The 26762-nt window shown below is 38.0% G+C and overlaps 1 protein-coding gene across 1 annotated transcript in view; it reads right to left on the bottom strand.

Moving 5' to 3' along the window:
- Positions 1-1407: 1407 nt before the first annotated feature.
- The window catches only part of IARS1 (isoleucyl-tRNA synthetase 1), a 126803-nt gene continuing 101448 nt past the window's right edge, over positions 1408-26762 (bottom strand). The window contains exons 29-34 of the mRNA XM_067568101.1: positions 24661-24837; positions 17690-17801; positions 13853-13978; positions 7558-7701; positions 6312-6464; positions 1408-1999 (exon numbers count right to left, since the gene is read on the bottom strand). Coding sequence (XP_067424202.1) covers positions 1917-1999; positions 6312-6464; positions 7558-7701; positions 13853-13978; positions 17690-17801; positions 24661-24837 — 795 coding nt within the window. The 3' untranslated portion in view covers positions 1408-1916. The remainder of the gene's footprint in view (positions 2000-6311; positions 6465-7557; positions 7702-13852; positions 13979-17689; positions 17802-24660; positions 24838-26762) is intronic.

The raw sequence follows: 26762 nt of genomic DNA, 5'->3' as shown, positions 1-26762 counted from the left end.
GCAGCTGTTTTATTTTCATCTGCAGAATATACCAGCTGCTTATCTGGGAAGCCTATTTTGGCTACAATTTACTGGATACAATTGGGAGATTATCAGACTTCATCCATAGAAGGTATTCCTTTGCTGCAGGGTAGAGCGTATGTTTGGCACGAAGCAGTATTGTGCATACTTTGAGGAAGGGTAAAGATTCTGTGAGAGATTTTGACTTTTTCTACTGGTAACTCAGACTCTGATTCACAACCCAGGCTTTTTTAAGAGATGCGCAGGACGTAGCCATCCATTAATAGGATTTGTATGTTGAAACCCCAAGCAGCTCTAAGATGCAAATAATCGTGTCCTCTGTTTCAATATTCTTATTAAAATGAATTCCTCATCTCATTAATAAGATTTTAATTTGTTTTTACATTGCTTTCATTTACTTTTTGTAGAAATACAAAGCAAAGTCATTAGGTGTAGATCAGCAGTTTCATCTTCACAGAAGGTATAACCCTGAACACATTACTTTAAGTCCAAGAAAAGATGGCAATAGATGAAGCCCTATTTGATTTTCATGTGACTAAATCAAGAGATAAACATGCTTTATCTGTACTTATGGGAAAATAACTGGGCTTTGTCCACTATTTCTTGAACTATGTATTCCCAGTATTTCAGAAGATACTGATTTTGAGAAAGGGCTTTATCACACTACAGGCAAATACACATATGTAGCTAGATGCTAGAAACTTGCTCCACCTCAAATGAATTGTGTGTATCCCATTGAAGAACAACAAGCAAGGAGAATAAAAGCAATATTTATATTTAACACCAATATATATTATATTGGTGGAACACTGTATTCAATTTTGTTTTACATCTACATTTAGCATAAAGATTAAAAAGCAATGGAGCATAAGGATGTAAAGTAATGGAAAGGTATTTTTAACTACATCCTGGTTATTCTTATGAGATGTCTTTCACTATAATCATTCCTATTTCCAGTTTACTTAACTTTCTTCTTCAGAAATTGAGAGGTAAAACCGTGAAGGTAATTGTATGTGAGGGTTGCATAGCGAGTACAGAATCCAACATGTACCATGTCTCTAAAATGAAACTGTATCAAATCTAGTGTCAATCTGATAATATCAATAGTCCAATTTATTGTTCTCTTCCATCTTTGGACCTTAGGAAAGTTCATGAAGTAAGGGTTTTAGTCATTTGGGCTATCTAGCAGAATACTGTAAATAGAACTAAACACACAAATGTTTTGCAAATTTTACAACCTAACCATCCATAACACCCACTTATGAAACTCATACAGTTTGTCTGTTTCCTTTAGGTTTTGCTGATCCCCAAGGAATCAAAGTTCAATCTTATTTAAGGATGCAAGGAAGTGAAATATTGAAACATTACCAAATAAGGAAAACACTGTTTTGGAGATAAAGCAAATTTATTGTTCCAAAGTGTGGAAATTAGGACGTATTTTCATCAATACCACACCTCATTATAACCCAACTAGTGTGAATACATGAAACTGGGTAACTCTTCCCTAATTAGTTTCAAAGCTATAGTAACAACCCCTTGGAGACACGGTTTAGAAAATTAAAGATGGCCTCTGCATAAAGGACAGACAGAGAACGGCATCACTGAGGTATGAGTCCATTTCTGTTAGGCAATTTACTGCATAGATATCTAGGCTTAAGATCTGACATTACTTTGAATAGCCTTTACAGTATTTTATAACAACAATGAAAATACATTGTATTTGAAACCAAAAGCAGCATATTACACATGCACTGGTAGAAAACATCATCGGTGTACAACTGCTGATGTTGAAAATACTGTACACAACTTGGATGTTCATTAAAAAGCATGCTAATTAGAATCAGATCTTTCCTGTGAAAAAAGCCTACATGAGCTTATTCATAAAAATGGAACCCTCAGCATTCAGCTGTTGTTGGTATAACATGAACATACACAGTCTTCGTGTTCAGGGTCTTCATGGAAGTGTCCTGTGTGATCTCTGAACAAAAGGCAAGAGAAAAGATGAAACTGAATTAGCAATATCCATACAAAAGAACACTGTCATTGTCAACACACTTATTTCCATATTCTGACAATTCTCCTCATCTCAGCCAAAATGAGGCTTGGATAGAAAATCCTCAGCTGAAATCAGACCCAGTCATGATAATGAAATGAAGTCAAACGAGAGCTCAGCATACATTAAGTTTGCCACTCATCAAGATTTTCAAGGTACTAACTAGTATGATTTCAACAAAGCTAACATGGAGTTTAAGATTGAAGGACACTTAAACATCCCAAAGTACTTTCTGGGACAAAGACCCCCGCTTCAAGTCCTCAGCGTTATGTGGATGATGACAAGAGGTGTTACACTGCAATAATATGAGGTCCACTGTGAAAAAGTTAACAGTACAACATGATGAAATTGCAAGATTGCTTAAATGGTACCAAAGTCCCCATTTTCTATTTCTTCGTAGTCTTTTATCACTTATGTACTAGAACTGGGTGGCTCAAAAGCTCATCTCTTTCACCAACAGAAGTTAGGCCAGTAAAAGACCTTGTCTCTAAGACTTTGGTTCATCAATTCTTCTCTCTTCATCTTATCTTTCTGAAGCATTAAAGATTCTGAACTGTGCTGGTTGTGGCATTCAGTAGAAGAACAAGAAATCCTGATTCCCAACTCCATAGATACTAATGTAACAGATAATGTTAGCATACTGAAGCATGTGAAGTACAGATTTTTCACTTCACCCTGCTAGAAAATCACCTCTCCTGCTAAGCTGGTCACTGAACGTCTTCCAAATAAAATAAAATAATTTGAGTAGCACAAAGTGTTCAAAGGTATTTGGGAAGTTCTCAACAGGCATAATACACTGACAATTGTTTACATTCATTCCTTCATATGGCTGCCTGCTGCAAGCAGCTTTAGCTGAGCTCAGTGCTTCTGAGAAGACATCATTCAGGGAAAGGGAACAGGCGAAGAAGGAAACCAGATGGAAAAAAAATCTGTAGTCAGAGGGTGGAAGTGAGTGTACGTGTGCACATTCAGATGTTTTCTAGTCTCCTTCCATTAAATAATACATGTTGTATTTAAAAACAAAATTTAATAAATAATAGAAGAGTCAGTTATAAACATGTGGAAAATTATATCTAGCGATACACTGTCATCCATTTCCCTTTGTAAGAAGTGAAAACAAAAGCAGCACAGAACAAGGAATGAGAAAGTGATTTTATCTAACTCCATACACTTGAGAGGTGGGTTAGTGTGACCAAAACTAAGAGCAAGGACAAAGTCTCATTGAAGTCTGATGGAATAATTTCTTCTAGAGCACCTTTATCCAAGGATGAAGGCAATTTACAAATTAAATCTTTAATCCTAAAATCAGGATCTGCTAACGTGGAGACTCTTGTGTCTCTGTGGAGGTCTATAAAATTCAGTGGGACTCTGAACAAGTTCGGGGGGAGGGACCTCTCTTTCAGGGGCATATAGGGAACACTTTACAGCAGTGAAGTGAGGCCACATCTTGAGTCAAACACACAGCAAGAGTTCTCCTCAGCATAGGAGACAGCTGAGCTAAACAGCATTCCATTCTGGAACATAAGCAGGAATGCCCACACTAAAATCTTTCGGCAATTTAATATTCTGAATGATTAAGAATATAATATACTTAATATAAGTAATATGCAACAACTGGGCAAAACTGCAGCGATGAAATCAGCTTTATTCATATGCCTTATTTTATATACGTTCAACGTTCACAGCCCTGCTACCTGGAAGAACATCTTAGTATCACAGGTACAACTCACCTGACTATTGAGTGACTATTTTAACCTGCTTGAAAAAGTATCTGAGACGGTTCTGAGCTGAAAAAATAATATTGAGTCACCTGATTCAGATTACTGTGACACCACATTCCATATCGGATAATCTGCATCAGTATCTTTTACAGTGTTTTCATGAAGCATGGTGGTTACATGATGGCATGTCTGGAGAGTTAATATCTGGAAGTTTTTTTGGGCCAATTAAGAATGGTGTCAAAAAATATTGGTGCAGGGATGGTCCCAATCATGAAAACAGATTGAAAACCACCAAACTTTTGTAGTAGGTTGGTGGTTTCCATAAAACTAAGTTCTCCAGAAGAAATTAGGTGCTTTATTTTGCGCTCATGGACCATGACTCCACAGCTAAGTTTTAGCTGAGTTTTACACTTCAGGCAGGGATTATAGTAGCATTTGGTAAAATAGATTAATTTAGTTGCCTTGTTAAATATAATAAAGTGTTCCACACTGTGCCAGATTGATAATTTAAATCTTCTTTCCAAAATAATGTACACCGAGTTCTAAGGATTATTTGGTGATGGATATTCTGCAGATAGAAGACATGTTTCAAAACTCCATGTAAGAAGTGTTAGTTATCAGAGAACAATAGGAGGATATATATGTCATCAGCAGAAGTGATGCACCTGTGGAGAACAACTGCCTGGAAACAAGTATGTTCTTAACTAGTCAATTCAGAGATTATACTTAGTATTTACAGGAGCATAAAGCAATCCTGTATCCTAGTGTAGCAGATATTTGACAGGCTTGGCAAAATTAGTGAAACATCTGGAAAGTTCTTCTACCATTTTGCTATCATTAGGGCAGGTAATGTGCCTGCTATCTCCAATTTTCCCGTACACATGGGCCGTAGCAAGCCACCACAATGGAAAAGGAGCTCAGTTTTACTCACAGGGGTCCCCATTTTCCAGCCTTTAAATATAATTCTTTTCCTCCAATACCTGATCACTGCACATTCCTACATTCCTCCACTGCACATTACACTGTTTTTCTCGTTTATTTTACTATTTCAAGCCAGTATTTTCTCTGAGATATATATTTGAGCAGCTACCCTGATCATTTGTTGCAGTGAGCTATTTCTGCCATGCAGTAACATTGACAGAAACCAAAGACAGATGAAGTTTTAACAATGAAGTGTAACCTCAACTACTGCTAAGTAACAGCGTTCTCTCTAGTCAGCAAGATTTCACATACAGCCAGATTTTTCATTTATACAAATTAAAACTGTGCAGGGTATATCCTGTTCTTATGTCTTCTGCGGTGCTTTAATGATGGTAATTTTCATTCCTCTATATTCATTAACATCAGTCTGCAAATTATTTTTAGCATGAGCTCCAACTAGTATTGGACAGTTACAACATTTCACAAACACTTCACTTAAGAAAAGAGCTTTTGGATAACCAGTATTTTTGGTTCACATGATACAAGGCCTAGTACTAAAGCCCATCAAGCCAAAATCTTGAGTCTTGGCTTAGATGATAATTTTGGAGTGACTAGGAGAACCCATCAAGTAAACAATTCTGGGGTTATGCTCTCCCCCAGAATGGATTCTGAAGTGCACAAATGCAACAAAAAACCTCCCTCAATACAATTGAAGTATTGATAACATTTGCAGAACAGCACACTAACACTTTTAACAAGAAAATTTTATGGTCTAAAACTTGATACTGAGTACAGACTCAAGTGTACCACTTTGAGCATTGAGCACACAGATGAACTCAGTACAAGTACTTCATGATTATGAAAGCACAGAGGAAGTATAAACTGAGTAACACTGAATCAATTGTTCAAAATGAAAAAAAGAGGGAAAAAGTGTGTCACTTGCTGGCATTCCAATCTATGCTACAATTCTGAAATGCCTGCTCTGATTCCTACTGATATACTCCTTTCTTCCATTCCCTTTCTCCAAAGGAAAAAAAATCAAGCCAAATCTATAATGATGTGCAGTTTACTGCAGAACAGATTCTCAAAATCTGATCTATTACTATTTAAATTATTTTTTTTCCTTTAAGTAGAGACTTTTTAAAATTTACTCATCACATACCTAATATTTTCATTATTGATTGACCTAAAGAACTATTCTTAGTTATTTCCTCTGATGCATGTAACTGCACTATTCATGCAAAATTTTACTACATGAAAAGTACTTTCTCGGTGTAGATATATAATGTAGTATGGATAAGATAAATTTATCACTGATTAAATATAGGTTTGAGATACCAGATCAGGTGCACTCAAGTCTGATTAACACACTAAGACCCTGATATTGCAAACAATTACATACTAAAATAAGAATTTTAAAAACTAAGTAGAAAACAATAAATTGTCAGGCAAGATCATTACAAAAAATATAGACTGTGGAAGACTAAATCAATCCACTGGAATCCCATTACAATGATATGTAGCTGCTGTTGAAGTGAAACAACAAAGTATATAAGCAAAAAATCCACAACACTCTGAGGCATTAAGTAACTTACCCTGTGTTTGTGCTTCATCTAGGAACAATTTTAGCCTCCTGCTCCTGAGTCCAAACACTTTTGCTGTTTCACAGAGAAGACCCTGATATGTTAGTCCATTCTGACCAACTGGGTTTTCCATAAGAAGAGTTCCCACCATTCCTTTCAGACACTCTAGGGAAACAAATGGCATATTATTGCTATCTGAGGGGGAAAACTGCCTCATATTACACATTAGCATTTGTCTTGACCCGTAAGCTTAGGACTTTTTCCTTCAACTCATCTGTTTCCTCAATAGCATTCCTTAATAGCATTCATTTACCCACGTGAGACAAATAGCTATCACAAATTCATCACTGGAAAGTTGTCTTTTTGGGCTATAGATCCAACAGCACTGAACTCTCTGAGCAGATCAACAAATGAAAGCAAATCACTAGCTTCTCTACAACAGACAGGCCACAGTAGCTGCAGATGGGTTATGGAAAACAAGAAGTATTTCAGTAGGACACAGGTCATCTACTATTACACAGAAGTACAGATCATAAATGCTGAAGGAAAAACTCCAAATATATTGCTGATTATGGCCCTATTTTCTGCCAACAGTCATGCAGATTTCCAATTACTTCAAAAGGACTCCATGCAGGAATAAAGGGCCCACACATGGAACTTCTTCGCACAGAATCCAAGCCTAAAACTGAAACCCATCACTGGAAGGGCAAATAATTTTTTTTGGGTGAGGTGGGGGGGATCTGTGCAAAGTAATGAGTGTACAATGTGATTAATGAATGAGAAACTCAATTATATACACATGTAGCTATATTTTGATCTCTAGGTTGATAATTAAATAATTCCCCTTGTTTTTAAATCAGCATATAAGCAGTCATTGTGATTCTTGCATCATACACTCAGTGACAATTACATTACATGAGAAGCTGACCTTTTCAAGTCAATTTTAGACTTGTAGCCTTTTAAAACAAGTTTTGCATATGCAAATGGACCATCAGAAATAGGAGAACAATACTGAATGACTCATGTTCAAATGCCAATAAGACCATCATCTCAACTCATCTCTTTTCCCTTTTACAAAAGAAATGGGGAAAAACTAAAAATCAACTTCCACTTTGTACATTAGAAAGTGTTATAAATAGAACACAGCAACTGCCAATCCAAACACGTGTATAGCTCTCAAGTGAATAGTGTGGTCCCAAACTTAAATCACAACAGATAAAACCAGTAACTGAAAAGAGAAATATCCTACATATAGTACCTTGTGGTTTTGCATTCACTAGCTGTAAGTTGATATACTGGCAGAGGAGGGTGTCATGGGTATTGATCAATGCAGGGGCCGACCCTGATGTCACATGAAGAGTCTTTCCACTGAGACTAAGTAAGTCTGTTTTGTTCAGCAGTTCTGAAAAGAAAAATGAGACCAGTCAGGCCATTACAGGCTAACTAACATCTAGTTCTCATCTGATTAACTGACAATGAGTATTTCTAGCTACTGTTTCCATTACAGAAATGCTTTCCTTTTCAGATTTCTTTCTCAAGAGAGAGATATTTCTTCATTCTGAAAAGCATAAATGAACTTGTGCAGGGAGTTAGAGATACTTTGCCATCATAAAACAAAGCATCTCATCTGCTATGGAAATTAGCATTTCAAACATAATTGGCTCGGAATGCACAACAGCACTACAGTACAAAAAAAATAAAAAATTACAGTTTGTAAGAGGCTGGGGAGTTAAAATGATGTCACTCAGAAGTGCAGCCCTAGTACAGGAAAGACAGGAGACTCACCCACTCGGGAGGTCAACTTCTAGAATCATAATTACATATGCAATAAAAAATATTTTGCTTGATAGTTTATAATAAGCCAATGAGTCACTTCGTAGCAGCCACTTCCAAATCATCAAATTAAGGCTTTATAGAGACTTTGCTTCTATCTCAATTTTGTTAGCTGAAGCATCATACAATATATGGTTTATTCAAGACCTTTTTCTGAAGCTCCAGGTACCAATTAACACAAAGGCAGTGGCTAATACAATGATTGGATCATATATTAAGCCGTTGGCATTTGCATGCATTATCCAAAACTGAAAGTCAAAGAGCAACAACTAAAATGTTCACTTTCTTGTGACCCATTTTCGATAAGCACAGGGCCTGGAGAGACAAGCAAGCACTTCTAACATACCCTCCATGAACTTTCCTTTACCAATCAGTATTACCTTCATGTTGACTGGGCTGAGCTCCAACCAACTCATTTTCAACCAGTCCCCCTGCCTAACAGGGGTAGAGACTGCAGTGTTCAGGATTGATAATGTAATCAAAGTTGAGTAGCATTAACAGTCTGACAACATACCCAAAGCAACTCAAACCTCATGGCTGAATATAAGATGTGATGACAAACATTGTGGAATAGCTTCAGAGATAACCCTCAAGAAAGACAAGCAATCTCCCAACTCCATCCTCTGAAGGAACAAGCTCAGGGACTGTATGTTTAAAAATGCATTACAAATTTATAGAACCACCTCAGAATCTCTTAAAATTACGAAAAATATTTACAAACAAATTTCAGGCATAATAAAGCACCATAAACAACTGAACATCAAATATCCAGAATTATTCTAATGCAAAGTCCCTTCAAAAGATGACACAAATCAACTCTTTCAATTGCTCAGATGCGCTTTCATATTCTTTCAAAACAAATATCCTAAAAAGGACAATACATAGAGATCTTCCACAGACTTTAAGCAACCAAACCCTCACGTCATTCAAGCTTTTAATAAGCAGAGCTTAACTACATGGAGACTCAGTGTGTAGGTGTGAATCTACAGCGCACTAGCTTGCTGCACTTTGTTTTCATGTAGACAAGCCCATAAATTTATCTATAAAGTAAGATTACAAGAACGTCACTCTGAAGCTTAAAACATCTGTTGGGTCAATGTGAAGTGATGCAAGCTACTACAAGCATGGCTGAGAACTCTATTCATGCAGAATATCACCAGGTTGAATCATCACTGGGTTTTCTGATCTGCTACCCTCCTTTTAAAGTTCTCAGCCACTTTGACTTTACAAATTACACTTGTGCAATGTACGGCTACAGTAAAGCATGTATCTATGCCATGCCAAGAGTCCTACACCACTGTGATATCAGAGAGAACTCAACCAATTACCAGCCTTACTCTACAGCTCAATTGCATGCAACCGTTTCATTAGTTGTATGAGGGAGACTTGCACAGATAGTGGATTACTTGACCCAACTGTCACATCCATGCACCCTAAAGCCACCCACGTAAATCAACACAAATCTCCCAAACATAAATCAACACAGCCACCCACACATGAACACAACCAGCACACACAATGACCATAAACAATACTGAAGTCTAGAATGTCTGTTGAATCACTGTGAAGTGATGGAAACAGCTACATGCATGGTTGGGAGCTCTTTATGTTTAGAGCATTGCCAGGTTCAATCATCACTGGGATTCATGATCTGTTACCATCCCATTTTTCAAGTTCACAGTCATTTTTGGCTTTAAAGTAAAAAAAAAAAAAAAAAAATCACATATGACTTCAAAAAATTACATCCCTAGAACAGCATGGGCTTTCAGCTACTTACAGTAAATATCTAACTTGTGGGCATAACACTAGGGACAAAAAGTATTTTCCGAGCTAACCATTAACTGAAACCCAAAGATTTTAAGATACTAAAACATCCAAACACTGTCTTTGTTGCAGTAAAATGAGACCATAGTAGGAGATAAATAATTTAGAACACTAAGTCAGTGGAGTTCACTAAAGCTGATATGGCTACGTTTTCCCTTCAAAATGCTGAATCAGACAATGACAAACCCTTCCAATGACCCTCATCACTTGGTGATGACACAGCATCTTTAGCTATATTCCTCTCAGTTAATATGTTCTGACAAATTGACTGCTTCTGTTGGTTCATTTCATTTTAATGTGAAATTAATGGTATGGTACATCTTACTCCAAAAAAATCAGGCAGAGTATTTGATGCAACAGCAAGTATATAAACAAACAAAATATTTTACAAGATCCTTAGGCAATAAAGAAATGCACAAAACTCCCTGGTTTCTCATGAAACTGATATTATTCAGGAGTAAAAATTAAAGCTAAGCTTAAATCTTATAATTTTAGCATTTTCCAACAAACTGAATACTTAAGGGGATATGTTTACAAGTGTGTATGTGTCCTGATGTCTCCAGAGGGTTAGCAGTTATTTTCAAACAAAGTAGAAAAAAAATTAAAGCACAATACTTAGTGAGAAGTTTTTATAACGCAGAGAGACCCAGCAGCAGTTATTTTTAAAATGCACGAATCTAGAGAAGCTGTGCCTAGCACAGCCATGTACTAGACCCATGATTAGTATGTATTAGTTAGATAGCATCTTAAATGTGCAAGGTGCTCTTTAGAATAAGTAAAAGACATGGTCTAAGGAGCTTCCAATAATACTGGATAAGTGGAATAACCAAGGCAGGAGGTCACCAGGGTGTGGACAAGCTTTAATGACAGAAATTGTGATTTATCTTTCAAGTAACTCAAGTATTTTCCATCACAGGATCATCGCCATGTCAACACAAAGACAACTCTCCATCTGCAATGCTGTCATCATTTACTTTTTTTTAAACCCAAAAGGAATCCAATATTTTCACATACTTGATATGAAAAGTATTAAAAAAGCACCAACTATTATTATCCATCAATATTAAAATATTTTAAAAACCTCTTCAGTTCAGCCTGGAGCTGAGGTTTGTCATAGGAAAGCATTACTGCCCAACTGGGACTGGCAGCAAGATGGACTTCCCAAAACCACAGTCCTCTTCATTCTAGGTCAAACCACCCCTTAAGAGGCAAAAGTTTAGTCTATCCACAACTGCACAATATGTGCATTTTATCTTATCTGTTAAAAATACTTTTCATTTTAAAATGGTTTGCAGATTCATTTATTTTCTGCTGAGACCCTTTGTCCTGGACACCACAGGAAGAAAGATCAGATATCAGGGAATGTGATTTAACTAGGCCACAGCTTTATTAAGGAACACACCTGAGAAATACCCAGCAATAACTTGTCCAGTTCAGGTCATCCTTCCTTTGTCAGATATTCCACCTGGTCGAAGGCCGCTGTTAGCCACCATCCCACTAACCTGGTCCCAAGACCGTTCTGGATTGTCATACAAGGGTTAAGGGATTGGGGAACAGAGGGCTGTGTCCTTGGAGCTCCAACCCCATTCCCCACTTTCTTTAGGAGATACCTTCTCCTAAACTGCTTCCAGTTCCAGTTTGTCAGGGAACCAGAGCCCCTACCGAACAATCACCTTCACTGAACACCTGCCAAGTAGCAACAAAATGAATTTTACAGCCTAACCTACCCACCAAGTCCCTGAGAGGACAGCAAGAAAACCCATCTTGGCCTGGCCAATCTGGCAGGGAAGGACCTTCCTAGCTACAAAAAGGAAGTTAGCGTGATGCCCACAGCAAGGCCCCAAAACCCAGTCCTACCCTAATATCAGGAAGAGGTGGAAGGGAGAGAGGATATTGTCCCAGAACAGAATGGAACCCTTGTGCAAAGGGAAACGGGAGCCTATTGGGAGCCAACAGGCTTATGCTGCACCTTTCTGTCCAACCAATCAGCCACAGACCCCCCTTCCTCACGCCCAAAGTGAGGCACAATCCTTAAAGGGGACAAAAGTTTTCCTTCCACTTCTGACCCAGACAAAACCTGCACCACCACCTCAGACTACAGGAGGAGCGCTTCTGGTAAACCATGGTTCTACCGACTACTTATCTCTACGATTTCACACGACTACTTTGATTTTGTTTTCCTCATTCCATATACAATACATTGCTGCTATTTGGAAAATTATTTTAAGGAAAGGTTCTTTTCCTCCACAGCCAAATTCATTTTAGATGATCTTGTTAAGCAATCCTGAACAGCAAAGAGTACTCTTTTCCCATGGTAGAAATATTCCACTTGGTCCTATGCAACCAACTGCTTTAAGTGTCCTGGCTATTAAAAAGCTGAGTAAGGCAAGTGGAGTGTGTCAGATAGAATGGTTCAGAGAAGGTACCCCAAAGGTATTCTACTAAAAACATGAAGACAAAAATGTTTCAGGGAATCAGTAATTGGAAAAGCAAAAATGTAAAAAAATAATGGTGGTGATACAGATTTAAGGAAAATTACTGGTCCAATGATGTAATGTATGGGTACAAACTTCTGCTCCTAATAGCTCCTAATTTTAGGGCAACTGTTCATATTTTCCATTCACAATGATCAAATTATTACCTCCATCTCCCCCTTAATATTCACTATTTTTCAGGAGTAAGTAATTTTAAAGCTATAAAGTGAACTTTCTATAACCATTGACTTCTGCCAATTTTGCACACACAGTGTCTTCAGGTCTCCTTTATTCACGCCTGTTGAACCTTGAACTGTCTAATTTGCAGAGCCCATATTAAATTTAAATGCTTCGGTTTTTAAAACACTGTAGAGCAAATACCACTCAAGTTGACATGTCTGTAAAGAACACACTAATCTACTATAAAAATAAATTTACAATTCTTGCTAATCAAAGGTTTTACTCTGCTGCAGCCAATTCTTTTCTCTTTTTGATTTATTCACTGAGTGGTTTGGTTACTAGTGCATCTTGCCCTCAATTAACTGGTCTTTACACTTCCAGCCAACCACTTGTCCTTTAATTCTAATACAACAGAATACACAATGTAATCTTATCATAAAACAGAATCTTGATTTCAGAGACAAGAAAATAAAGCCAGTTTGTTTGCTAAGGTCTCATGGACACTAATTGCAACATTTTTCAGTGTTTAGTTTCTGTTGTATCAGCCACTTCATCTCTGTTCTGCTTGCTAAATTATGTGTGCTCTCTGTACATAACCCACAAAGTGTACTTTACATTTTCATTTGTTTACAGAGCCAGAGCACAAATTCAATCTTACAAAAATATTTTCAAAATAAACTGTTCTCTCTAACAGAAGAAGTCTGGAGAGCCTCAAACTGTCCTGCTGTAAAATACAAAAATATGGCAACACAAAGAATTGGACTAAAAGTGGAAATCAGTTTGTACTCAATTTAAGTTCTAACTCCATCTCTTAGTGTATTTACAAAATCATGCAACTGTATTTCATGGCATTTTGCCAAATCATGGTACACTACTGCACTGGTGAAAACGTTTTCTGAAATGGATGATATTTCATCCTAATGAGAACCGAAAAAGAAATACAAACTGGAAATGGATAGGATAACAAAAGTGATTAACACCATTTAGCAGAAACTTTTAAAACCATTTAGAATTGTTTATAACTTTGTAAACAGTCTATAAACACATTCTCAGATGCTTATTTAAAAAGTCAGTCCTAGAAGACTGGGCACACTTCCCAGGAGCTCTTTTTTAGGAACTTCATATACACAATCTGAGAAAATGATACAATAAACGATACAAACTGCCAATTATGCTCTTTGGAAATCAAGTGAATTGCTACTGTATTTACTTTCTCAGCTTTCATCCTCAACTACTACTTACCTATTTTTCCATTAAAAATGGCCAGTTTTGAATTTTTAAGACCAAAAATGCAGGACACAGCATCTACAAGTTTGATGTAGTCTAATTTATTATCTCCTTTAGGATTTTCCAGCAGCAACACACCACCTAAACATAAAAACAAAAGTGAAGAATTAAAATGTAATTTAAGACATGAGTTTATATGTTGCAATGAAGAACTACTTAGAATTGGTTTGCTATATTACGTAAAACCAATATGGATAATACTGTATGAAAAATGTCTCCCACATTTCTTTATCCCAAGAATATGAACTATGGGTCTCTTCTTTACCTAAATTAAGCCCATTATAAGAGAAAAAAGCCCTGTTTTGGGTTATGTTTAATTAAAAGAAATTTAAACTCCCATTGAATAATTTGTATAGGTGTCCCTCAGTAGCTTTAATCAGATGCAATAATTCTATACATGTTCACAGAAAAATTAATTTAAATCTTAATGCATGATGCCATCTTAGTAGCAGTGCAGAGGCATACTTAGTTGTATGCTATGTAGACAATGTGGGTATTTCTTGAAAAGTTTAAATACAAATAATGTGCTCCTTTGCTATAGTAAAATCCTTTGTGCAAATGTTTTATATTGTAGTGAATAAATCAATACACAATCCAAAAATATACATTGAATATATATTAAATGCAATACATACTCATTAAAATTCAGCACATGCAGGAGAGTGGTTTGCATATGAATCTACTGGGGAGATGCACATACATGCAAATTAAAGAGACTATAATGAAATCAAATAAATTATTTATGCATATACTAATTGACGGCATGGTACAGTATATTTGAAATTAAGTGAAAGTAACTAATGTGACAACACATGTAGGAGTGGTTTACAATTCACTGGCAGTTTGATCACTCTTAAGCACATACCCGGTAAAGTCCTAAATAGGGATTGTCTGTAGCAGTAATTCATAACCTCAGGGCCAGTCAGCACAGAGCTCCTGCCTATGTGACATCCTCAGGGTAGTATATGTATTGTGTATATGCAGTCCACATAACACAGAGCTGCACATGTGACCCACAATGATAACAGGTTGAGAACCACTGCTCTATAGACATACAGGGTCTATCTACTGAACAAAATACCGTTTTATGCTAAATATTTCTATTAAGAATATAACAAATTAATATAGGAAAAGTTAAATCTGCGTTCCATCACAAATTGAGCATTACAGTTAAATTAAAACATGAAAGAGCCTCTCAGAGGCATTTTTAAAAGAGAATTTAAGATATTATCACTTTGATATTCATAAACAACCACCACAAAATACTGCCATCATTTCAAAATTAATACAGAGCAATACCCAAAATCAATTATTTTCAGTATTTTATGAGAGCTGCAATATCCCAGCTGGCATTTTGGGTTTGCTCCTCTCAGAGTGAATCCGTGTGTCCCATGGAGCCTGACATCATATTTGAACACAGAAAAATCTTGCACACGATAAAGAATGGAAGTCTTCAAAAACAGAGTTTATCCTTGTATTAAATTTATCAGTGTACCTCCCTATCATGCATGAGTACCACAGCTTAGATTCTGGTATTTCATTGCTATGGGTGGTATCGTTCAAACAAACCAAAACTGAGCTCTAGAACTCTACCACATAGTTGTGAATGTATTATTTCCTTATATTTCTGACAGTCTGAAAAATGATAAAGAATTCCAGAGCTCATCTGTTATTTTGAGTCAAAGCTGAGAAAGGAATTATGCTGTGTTTGTGACAATGCACAAGAATTACTGTTACAAGTCTATTTTCTGACAGTAAAGCCTGAACATGAGAAAAACGTATCAATGAGCTAATTCAGTACTCTGACGTGGACATGGCACTTTCCTTGTAGTCAACAGAAGCCCTGGGTGAGCATCTAAAGGAAGAAATTTGGCCACTGCACAGAAAGGTAGCCAAAGATTACCTTTACCTGATGCTAAATTCTGTGGCATTGACACTTAATTTCTGTCACACAGCAATGCTAAAGTGTATGGTTCATGGAAATCTTTATGGCAACAACAAATACTTTCAGCAGCATAGATTTTTATTTAATTAAATATGAAAACAGAGACTTGGTAGAGTAATTCTAGCATCCTTTATTCTGATATCCAAGTCAATAGCACAGAACTCTGTATTCACCATGCATAGATGTGAAGCAGACGTTGTTGGGGGTAAAGTCAGAGGTTTTACAGCTGCTGCGTAAGGGGCAGTTGGAGCTTTTGGCATCGAAGGAGTAGAAAATTGTGAAAGATTTTGATAACCAAAAGAGGGTTAAGGCTTTGGCAACACTGGAGAGGGAATGTGTCCATTTTTGCCCACTCTCATACACAGGTGTAGAGATAACTTGGGGGGAAAAATCCTCTTTTGGTGGTGTGAGGAGGGATTGAGGACTTGAACTTCATTTTCCACCTCAGCACCCTTCAAAAGCTCCCAGCCACCCCACTGCTTTTCCCATCACCTGAATATTTTACAGGACGTAAGGTTGTAAGACCTCACCATTAAATGTAGAGCTAATCTGCTGACTCACATTGGCAGACAGGCCGTGTAAAGTACTAAAAGACCCAAAGTAGGAGTATAAAAGTATCTGAGGCAGAGGTAACTAAGGGCAAAGACAGATGTCCTGATGGCTAAGCAAGAACCAAACTCAGAAATAAGCTCAGACTTACGCTGGTTGTTCAAAGTAAGTAAGGGACGGATGGAGGGAGTAAATTTGGAAACATCCTGTGTGTGTATTCTCTTAACAAGAAGGAAATGCCATCTGCTTATGATCCAGTACCATCATCAACAATAACGAACAGAACATGAGCTGAATGATTCCGTTAAAATGTTCAGCAGTTAAACCATCAGTGTTGACATATGAATGATAAGTTTTAAAATTAACATGCTGTTGAGATGAATGGGACAGTTGGTTCATGTGTCAAAGCGCTATTATATCAGAAGAACATTGCATTCAGTTCAGCTCCCTTTGCAAATAAAGTAGTTAAAACCTTAGTTTGAGAAATAAATGGAAATTTAGATTTTCAAGCAAGTGGTGGAAGCTCCTCCCTTTAGAAGATCTCGAGACCCCAGGACTTCCAGGGTCCATGTTTCTGGGACCACACCAACATGTGGACTGTTCCAGGGCCAGGGTGCTGGAAACCTGGCTATCAGGGCTTCCATGCTCTCTGCTACAGAGCTGTGAGCCCTGGTGGTGCAGGACTCTCAGGGTATGTCTACACTGTAGACAGAAGTGTGCTTCTCAGCCTGGACAGACAGACATGCTTTAACCCTCCTTGAGCTAGTGTGCTAAAAACAGCAAGGTAGATGTTTCGGCACAGGCAGAGGATTGGGCTAGCCACCCGAGTTCAGACCCAGGTTGTTGGGTCAGCTTGTACTCAGGTGCATGGCTTGACAAATCTGAACCATCTTAACTTAAATGAAACAAGCACAGTTTCCTTACCTTATCAAATCTTTCATTAAAATTTCCATTTATATTTTTAGTAATTTACATTTAACACTGTATTGTACTGTACAGTATTTGCTTTTGTTTTGGTTTCTGCTCCTACACTACCTAATTGCGAACTTCCGGTTCCAAATGAGGTGTGTGGTTGATGGGTCAGTTCATAACTCTGGAGTTTGTAACTTTGACGTTCTACTGTATCTTTAGAAATTTTTTATCAAATACTATTTACAATTACGGTGTAAAGGAAGTCAGCAACTCCTTGCACACCCAATCTCTTTGTTCTGTTACATATCATACTATTCCTTTATTCATCTTACACAGTGATGTTAATGAAACATTAAATATGTCAAATCAAAACAAAAATCTCCTACCTTGCTCTGAGCCATTAACACAAATGTTGAGATTGACATAAGCACAGGCTGGATCAACACGATGATGTAAGCCCCCTCTGACAAGTGTGATTTCTAGTTCTGACCCCTTCAGCTAAAAAAACAAAAGTATTACTTTTACTTCAATAATACCCTATTAAGATATAAAACAAAAACAAAGCATTTGCCTTAAAATAAGCACATTTGGACATTTCTATGGTCTTTACATTAAATAATAATTACATGAGAACTTAATATAGTAAATTCTATAGTGCTCTCTCCCCCAAAGGACCTCAGAGAGCTCTGTGAATATGAATACATTTACTCTTACTGTACCTGTGAGATGGAGAAAGAAGGAAAACTGGAGCAAAGAGAGCTAAAATGGCCTAATTTTCTGAAGTGCTGAGGTCCACCAATCCAACTGAAATCAATGGGGACCACAAGTGCTCAAACACTTTTGAAAATGAGACCATAAATGATTTGCTCAAGGTCAAACAAGACAGTGGCAGAGCTCAGAAAAATTTCAGTCTCCTGAATTTCAGTCCCATGTCCAAACCACAAGCCTATACCTAATCTCACTGTCCACCTTTTCATGAAGTGCTATGTAAAATCTTCTCTAGACCCCTCGAATATGGAAAGAGACACATGAACTGTGGGCTGGTTTTGTTTTCCTGTTTCTTCCCCCAATGCTCTAAAGTCAGAAACACCATTCAATTAGTCAAAAAGCTAGTTCTGAGAAAGCAAAAGCCCCTTAGTCATGGACTAGGCTATTTAAGCAATGCCTAGCAATGATGCAGAGCAATCTCCTCTTGAAAGAAGAGAAGTCAGCATTTCCTGATAATGGATTCTTTATATATTTGAAGAAGTTTTTTAGTTATTCCTATTTGGTTCACGATTCTTCCACATTAAAAAATATGATGTGGACAGGGAAAAAAAAAAAGCAGGCACGTGTATGTTCTTTGGAGTATACAGAACCTTACGGGTAACTGGAAGTACATTATTTTCACAATTCTGAGGTTTTATATTTTGAACCCTCTTCCCCCAACCTGAAATTTATTCAGAAACAAGTATGACTAAATAAATAAATAAATAAATCTGGGAATAGAAGATGGGAGAGACAACAAAGAAGTAATTTTTATATTGAAAAAAAATATAATTTATATCCTATAGCAGGTGTAGAAATAACCATTCGATAATGTACTTTATTATCTTATTTGAGAATTAGTATAGGATCAGGTAATAAATAGTATTTTAATGCATACATTCAAAAGCTAAGGTTTTCGTTACAAGCCAACTTTTCTCTGTTGCACTCCCAGTGGTATCTGACCACCCCAGAAACATTAATTCACTCTTGTCACCACTGGGAAAAATCGAAATAATAGTATTTTCATTCTGCAGTTGAGAAACTAAGGCACAGAAAGATTAAGGGAGTTTCCCAACATCATACAGGAAGTCTGTGGCACTGCTGGAAAAAACAAAATGTAGTTTGTGTTCTTGGTAAAACATTAATTTCCGTGAAATTTACAGTGAACAAGGCCATCCTCATAATCTATGTCTATAGCATAGTTTCTCAACCTGTAGTACACATACCCCTGGGGGTACGCAAGACACAGGCAGGGGGCACCCGGGGAAGAATAGAGTAAAGGGGAGGTGGGCAGCAGTTGCTGACTTCTGGGGAAGCCAGGTGGCAGCCCCCCGCTTCCTGCCCAGTCACAGCTCCCAGCTGGGAGGCAGGCAGCAGCTGCTAGCTTCTGGGGGAGGCAGGTAGCAGCCCCCTGCTTCCCAAGGGGTCCCAATTCCCAGGTGGGAGCCTAGTGGCAGCCTCCTGCATCTTGTAAACTGAGTTCGCAGCTGGGTGGCAGCCACCTGTGCCCCGGCTCCGAGCCGAGGGACAATCTCCCGCGCCCCGGCTTGAAGACAGGCAGCAGCTGCCTGCCCATATCCCTGGGTCCCAGCCGGCGCAGAAGTCTCCTGTGCCCCAGGTCAGATTGGGTGGCAGTCACCCACCTCCTGGGCTGGCAGCCAGGCAGCCAGCAGATTTCACCACTTACCCTCTTTTCCTGTCTCTCTCTCTTTCTCTCTCATCCTCCTTCCCTGTCTCTCTCTCACCCTTCCTCCTCTCAAATCTATGGCAAAATATTTGACATGGCGCTTTATATTCCCCAGCATTGGCATGCTGTTCAAAGCCTACTAGCTTTGGCCAACATCACCTCTGACCCAGGTAGCACACCCCTGGTGTAAAGGTGGTAACCTTACCCACACTAGATTTGACATCTGTCATATCACGGCCTTATATACTCAGTCCTTATTCCAACATATGGCTCACATTAGTCTGTAAATGTGAAATCCCATGGAAAATTGAGTGTTGGGGTACTTATTAAAATTTTCAGAAGCTAGGGGGTACTTGCTACATAAAAGGTTGAGAAACACTAATCTATAGCATGGCTGTGCTGGGTGGATTGTTCAATTCTTAAACACAAACTATGTTCAAATTAACACTGGTGCAGGATGCTCTGGAGAGATCCTTTTATTTGGAAATTAAAATATAATCTGGAAATAGAGACAAACATGGAAATGTCATTTACACGGCACCTCCTCTTTTCAAAGAGGCTGGGCTCTAATTCAGGAGATATGAGAACCTAATTTAACTGCTTTTCTGATAAGAAGCCCAGGGATGTGTTTGGAGAGGGAACATTTGGGTTAGATCAGCGGTTCTCAACCTTTTTTTCCCCCGAGTACCACTCGGGTCAGGTACAGTCACTGTACCTGGCCGGAATGGAACTCGGTAAAAAAGCGGGGAGAACACTTTTGGCAGCGGCGGGTGTAACACGCAGGAACCAATGCCCTCCGCCGAAACCCTGCCACCGTTTGACCGTTTTCGGCAGCAGGGTGGGTGGCACTTTCGGCGGCAGTGAGCATTCGCGGCGGCGGCAGGATTTCTCTAAGGGAGAAGCGGAAAAACAATTCGGAGGCGGCAAGCTTTCTCGCTGTCGGCGCGGGGGGGGGAAAATCGGCAGCAGCGGGGTTTCTCGGCGGCGGCACAGGGGGAATTGGTAGCAGCAATCTTCCGTGGCAGCGGCGAGGGAGGGGGATTCGGCGGCAGAAACAGCGGCAGGAAACGCCGCGCGTACCACCGACCCGTCTTCCGCGTACCACCAGTTGAGAACCCCTGGGTTAGATGATTAGAGGCCCAAGGAAGGGAACCAAATTCATCTAGGAAGCTTCTTTTCCGTAATGAGTCTAGAAGCTGACAGTCATGAAAGCGGGAGGATGCTCTCCCTTATTAGCAATTAAAGAATCAATAAACTGAATCTACTCGTCTTTCCACAGGATTTTCCACAATAAGGGTATTAAATTTTGCCATTTGTTAGGACAAGTCTTTTGGAAGACAGTTTGGTGTAAAATGTGAGGTTAAAGGGCCTACATAAGGAGCTGACTCAGCCTGAAGATCAGAGAAGGGCTGAGGTTAGTTCAAACAAAATACTTCCAACAAAAAGAGGTTAAGTCTGATTTTGTCTGGAGTCTGCATATAAATTCAAATTCAGACAAAACTGTTGGATTATAACAAATTGCACTCAACTTTTCATAAATCTGGTAAAAAAACCTGCTAGCTCCAAACTGATGTGCAAGGAGGCTTGGGGATCTATATGCACCTACTTCTTTTAATCTTGATCTGCTTTTTCCACTTTAAGTGCATTAAAGTTATTATATAATCTTATTCTGTATGAATGTTGACGTGAAAAGCACTTAGTGAGTTCCACAAACACAGAAGAAAGTCTACGCATAAAATAGTTTCAGATTTATATTGGACCTGATTTGCAAACATCTTAGGTTTGCATATGCTGGAACAGAACACCTTGGCAGTTATCCACTTTGCTGTATGCAAACAAATATTTGTAGATGCAAATTAGGGGTGCATTTTGTGCATGCTACATTATTTGAAAATATTGCTGATTACAGCTTGTGGAAGGTTTGTGAAACAGAATTTCCACACACATTCAGCAGTATCTTTCTGTTTGTGAAAAGAAAGGTACTACATACAGCTGTGAATAGCTACAGCAAAAGCTTTTCCATACAATGAATGCCAAGATACTCTTTGGTTTAAGTCATAGCTAACAATTTCTCTTTAGTGTATAAAAAGTCTCCAACCTCTCCTTACCATTGTGTATTCTAGAAGCAAAAAACTTCAAAAATGCTACTGGGGACTAGATTGGAGTTCAGACCCATATATTTTTTCTCTACATAAAATCATTATTGTGATTAGAGTTCAAAATCTAAACTAAGGAAAATTCCCTTTGATATTAGTTTTCATTGGAGTTTAAAAGGGATTATTTAATTTTCACAGTGTTGAGTAGCATGGGTTTTTTAAAATTTAAGTGATATCAAGCTACTTCTGCCCCCCTTCCTTATAATCTTCCAGAGAGTATAATGAGAATGCTACACATAGAACGTCAGTGAGTATGCTACAAGTGTGAGGAAAATCATTAAAGATAGCTAAAAGCTGAATTTTTCTGCTCAATCAACGTAAAATGCAGCAACCGCTTGTGGCCTTTATCAGTGTTGCCAATTCTCTCAAAGCTATCAACAGTCTTAGGTTACTTGGTGTTTTTCTTAAAGCCACAGGTCTTGGAGTCATTTGAGTATGCACAAATCCCAACATTCACTTAAAAACAAACAAAAAAAACCATAAACCCCTTCTAGCCCTTGTTCATGGGAAAAAACCTGAAAATTCAAATCTTAAAGGCTCACAAACTGAAAGACCAATATCAAATGAACCCAACACCTACTACTTTAAAAAAAAAATCTCATGGTTTTTAGCTGAACTTCAAAAATTATGTGTTGGACCCCCAAAAATCATGAAGTCTGTGACATTACTTTTTCTAATAAGCAGTAAATTTTAAAATGTGAAATAAAAAATAAACATGCATTATAGCTACCAGGCAACTTAAGGTCACATTTCTACAATGAAAGGATTTCCACTTTTTTTTTTTTTTAAGTTATTGATATTTGGCACAGTTAAGATAAACAAACAGCCAGAGCAAAATCTCCTGACCACTGTAGATACAAAGTGCAACATGCAGTCCCAGAAAATGAGGATCCCAAGGAAGATTTTAAGTTACAGTAAAACCCAATTGACCGGATTTTTTAAAAAAATTTTAAATTTTAAATTTTTTAAAAAAATTCTGATTGTATTTGCCGCAGATTTGTTAATATACAATATTGTTTCCCTAGAGGTCTGGATGTTCTACAAATTTAAATGGCTGATCTGAGTTTGGTTAGCACTTAAATCTGTAGATTATCCAGAAATCTAGGGAGACCAAACACAGATTAACTTCGTTGTGCTTTATTTGAAGATTGTCTGTTTACCTCTCTGATATTTTCTTTTATTAAAATGTTTACTATCGAATAGCTTTTTCGATGTATCAATTTGAAATTTGCATAAATTCTTAGCCAATGTTTATATGTGATCTACCATGCCTGTAGATTTTAAGTCAGTAGCTGTTAAAACTCAGTTCAACACAGATCAAGATTTTGTTGTGTTCTTCCATTGGCCCATTCACCATTTACAATAGTCACCCAATTCTTCCCATATAAAATTTTATCACTGCTAAAATTCTTTATTTTTTCACATTTTGTTCTCTTTTCATCTTCACATGATTAGCCCTGCCCAACATGACCATCTCACATGTGCTCTGTAGCTAACTAGAGCCAATTTCAAAAAGAGCTGACTCTTCTTTCTATCTTTAGAACATGTCCAACACAGCACATCTACAAAGAAACCAGCACCTTCTATCAGGATCAACTCTCAACATCACATGGATAGAGAAAATTAATCGTTAATATTTTTGTGTAATCTAAGTATGAAATGCATATCAAGAGTTATGAACAGAAGCTGAAATTATGACTACAATGTGTTTACCAGACAAGTCTGGGAAAGGGCTAAACTGGTTTCTCAAAGACAAAGGACAAGCTGATGCCTCTAGCCAGGTGTCATCAAAGTTGATTGGCAATCACTTATCAAGAGGCCATTTTTTGGCAACAAAGTAGGGCAGGAACAGACCGATGTGCATTTTAGCAAGCAACAACATGGAACCTCTTTCACCATGAGACTCCATGTCTCCATCCTCACAGCTGGAATGAACTTTAACTAGAGGTAATCCTCAGGAAAATTCATTTCAAAGGGTGACTGAGACTATGAAAGTGAGGGGCAAAAATACCCCCAGGCTCACTCACGCTCTCTTTCACTTAAGAAGATAAAGGAACGAGCCCTTTGACTTTGGGGGAGATACTGACTGGAGAATTTGGTCAGTGATGTTGCTGGGAATCTGGCTACAGATTTTACCTTGGTCGAGGACTAGCTTGTTAAGTTTTAGTTACCAGAAAGCATTTTTTCTTTATTTCTCTCATAGCCATTTCTGACATTAATGTCTTATACTTGTACTCACTTAAACTCTCTCTCTGTAGTTAAATAAACTTGTTTTACTTGTGTTTCAAATCAAAATTACTCCATTGTTGTGTTTACACTGAACGGTTTGTGTCAGCCCAGTTAAAATAGAAAACTGTTGTATAAGATCCTCTCTAAAGCTTGAATAAATCATTTTTACCCAGTTTTTAATCAGTCTCCAGAATTATGAACCTGAATGTCTGCACTGTAGTTTCATAGCCCTTCAGCCCAAGCCCTGCAAGCCTTAGTCAGCTGACATAAGCTAGCCACAGGTGTTTTACTGGAATGTAGATATACCCTAAATGGCCTGATTTTCAAAGATACTGAACACCCAGCAGTGTCCATTGACATTTTGTATCTAAAATGCCAGCTATGGCAATCTGCAGGTCAGACATGCTTACAGCCATCTGATAAAACGAACATGTACTGTCAACATATAGGCCATCATATGTAGTCCAATGTATCATTCAGTTTAATCAGAAAGAAAAATCCTTTCAAGCATGTAGTTCAAGGTATCAATCATTCTTACTTGGGTTTTCTCTTGAATGAGCATTTCTCTGGATGTAGGCACAGGGTATGGCTTCAGGGAAGCCTTTATCGTTGCAAAAATGAAATCCGTATGCTCCTTAATAACAGTATCCAGGTAGTCACCTTCAGGATGTGATCTGTAATATACAGTAATCTCATCCGTAGGAACTAGATTGCGCTGAAAGAAAATCCAGAAGCTCAATTCAGTGGCAGCAAGATTATCTGTACATACACAAACTTATATAAGAAACATGCAAGTTAAATCTTTTAAAAAAAATATTTTAGAAAACTATCAGTCATTTCTGTTAATAGGAAACCAGAAGTTTTCAGGAAAAACTGAAAACAGACTATTCTTTGGACAGAAGCAGAAAAGACCCATCCAGTCAACTGAATGACTACAAATAAACACAGTATTTTACTGAATCAAACTAACTAGTTTATAGAAATTCAATTCTTCATGATGCAAAATAATTCAGCTAAAATTAAAGGAACGTCAGTCTCAGACCAAAGCTCTGACAAGTTGAACTCTCTTTGAGTGATTCCGCAACTGTCACAATCAAGCATGGAAATTTACATATAGATGTTATATCTTAAAATATATGGCAGTAACTTGCATGCATAGTGCTGGATGAATGTCAGTGTTTCAGACTAGGACCCCACATGAATTCTCAATTGTTGGAGGGGGAGAAGAAGAGGGCGCGGAGACAAACTCCCCAGGACTCTGTACTGTGTCACTACTGCTAGATGGCACTGCAATATATTTTGAAAGCTTAGGGTGTTACCAAATAATTTATTAGGAAAAACAATCAGACTATAACAAAAGAACAGGAGTGAAGCAATGAGAGCTGTAAAATGTTTTTCAGCAATGACCATAATTAATGAACAGAGATCAAAGAACATATGGGGGTTAGTGACCAGATGGGAAGAATTTATTACCCTGGATCATTATGATAGTAAATTTAACTTCTGTGATAACTTCTGTTAAAAAGGTAATTTTCTTGTCTGTATTCTTTCTAATTTGTATTATGTACCATCACTAATATCAGTGTGTCAATCTTCACGGGTGCTCACTAAAGAATTAACTCTAAACATATCAGACAGATTTATTTTCTATGGGATAGGTTCTGGGGAATCAGAATCTCAATCCTACTCTAAGGCAAAATTCCAAATGGGAGTCTGTGCAGACATGTATAACTGGCCCCCAATGGCTGTGGAAACTGTATTTAAGCAACTAGAAAAACTCTGTTATGCTATGAAGTTCAATAACAAAGTTGAAGAATACAGTACATCCCCCAGAGTCATTGGTTTTTACTTGTGGATTTTGAAACCATTATATTCTCTTGCACAAGGTTGTACGGTACTTTATGTCCTGTTAAGAAAATATGAGCTAGTGTAGTCATACTGATGCATACACCAATGTAGACTTTGTGCAAAGACATGGCATGAAGTGGAGTTTCCATTGAGTGCAGGCAGTGCATCTACCTTCGGGGTGTGGCACCAGTGCAACTACATTACTGTATTTACACTGGTTCAAACTGCCTTAATGTAGATGGGACTGTCATTTGGGAAACTAGGCCAAAAACCATGTTTGATGCAAATAGGAAGAGAGAAATAAATAGGCAAAATATTTCTGTCAACACAATGTTATCAGACAGTCCCTCACATTTTGGTAAAACACATATTTGCTTGAGTTAATGAAGACATATGAGTTGTGATGTCTTCAAGTATGATAACCGCAGCCAGCTCATCACTCTGTCACTGACCCAGTTAATGCAGTCTAACCCACCCAAACGGGGGCACGGATCTCACACAGCCTGGTAGAAACTGAGACATGGATGAGGGGTAGTTGGCAGAGGCTCTACCCAGATAAGATTACATTGATGCTAGTGGGCTGGGGAAAGATTCGGCATAGCTGTATCTGCTCCACTTCTGGAAGACATGTCTCCACTATAAATTACGTAGGCATGCAAGTAATATGGGGTCTGGTTAGACTGCCAGTTTCTGTGAGATCAGGAAGCAGAAGTGACCAACATGGCTAATGTCTGACCAGGACTCTGCAAATATTTCAACAGCTAACCATGCAAGATTAAGTTACATGGGGAT

The sequence above is a fragment of the Emydura macquarii genome, unplaced genomic scaffold (assembly GCF_026122565.2).
Source record: "Emydura macquarii macquarii isolate MOO-44397 ecotype Brisbane River unplaced genomic scaffold, CSIRO-AGI_Emac_v2 contig_2846, whole genome shotgun sequence".
NCBI classification, from domain to species: domain Eukaryota; kingdom Metazoa; phylum Chordata; order Testudines; family Chelidae; genus Emydura; species Emydura macquarii.
The sequence above is the reverse complement of the archived record's forward strand: the minus strand, read 5'-3'. Positions and strand labels throughout refer to the sequence as shown.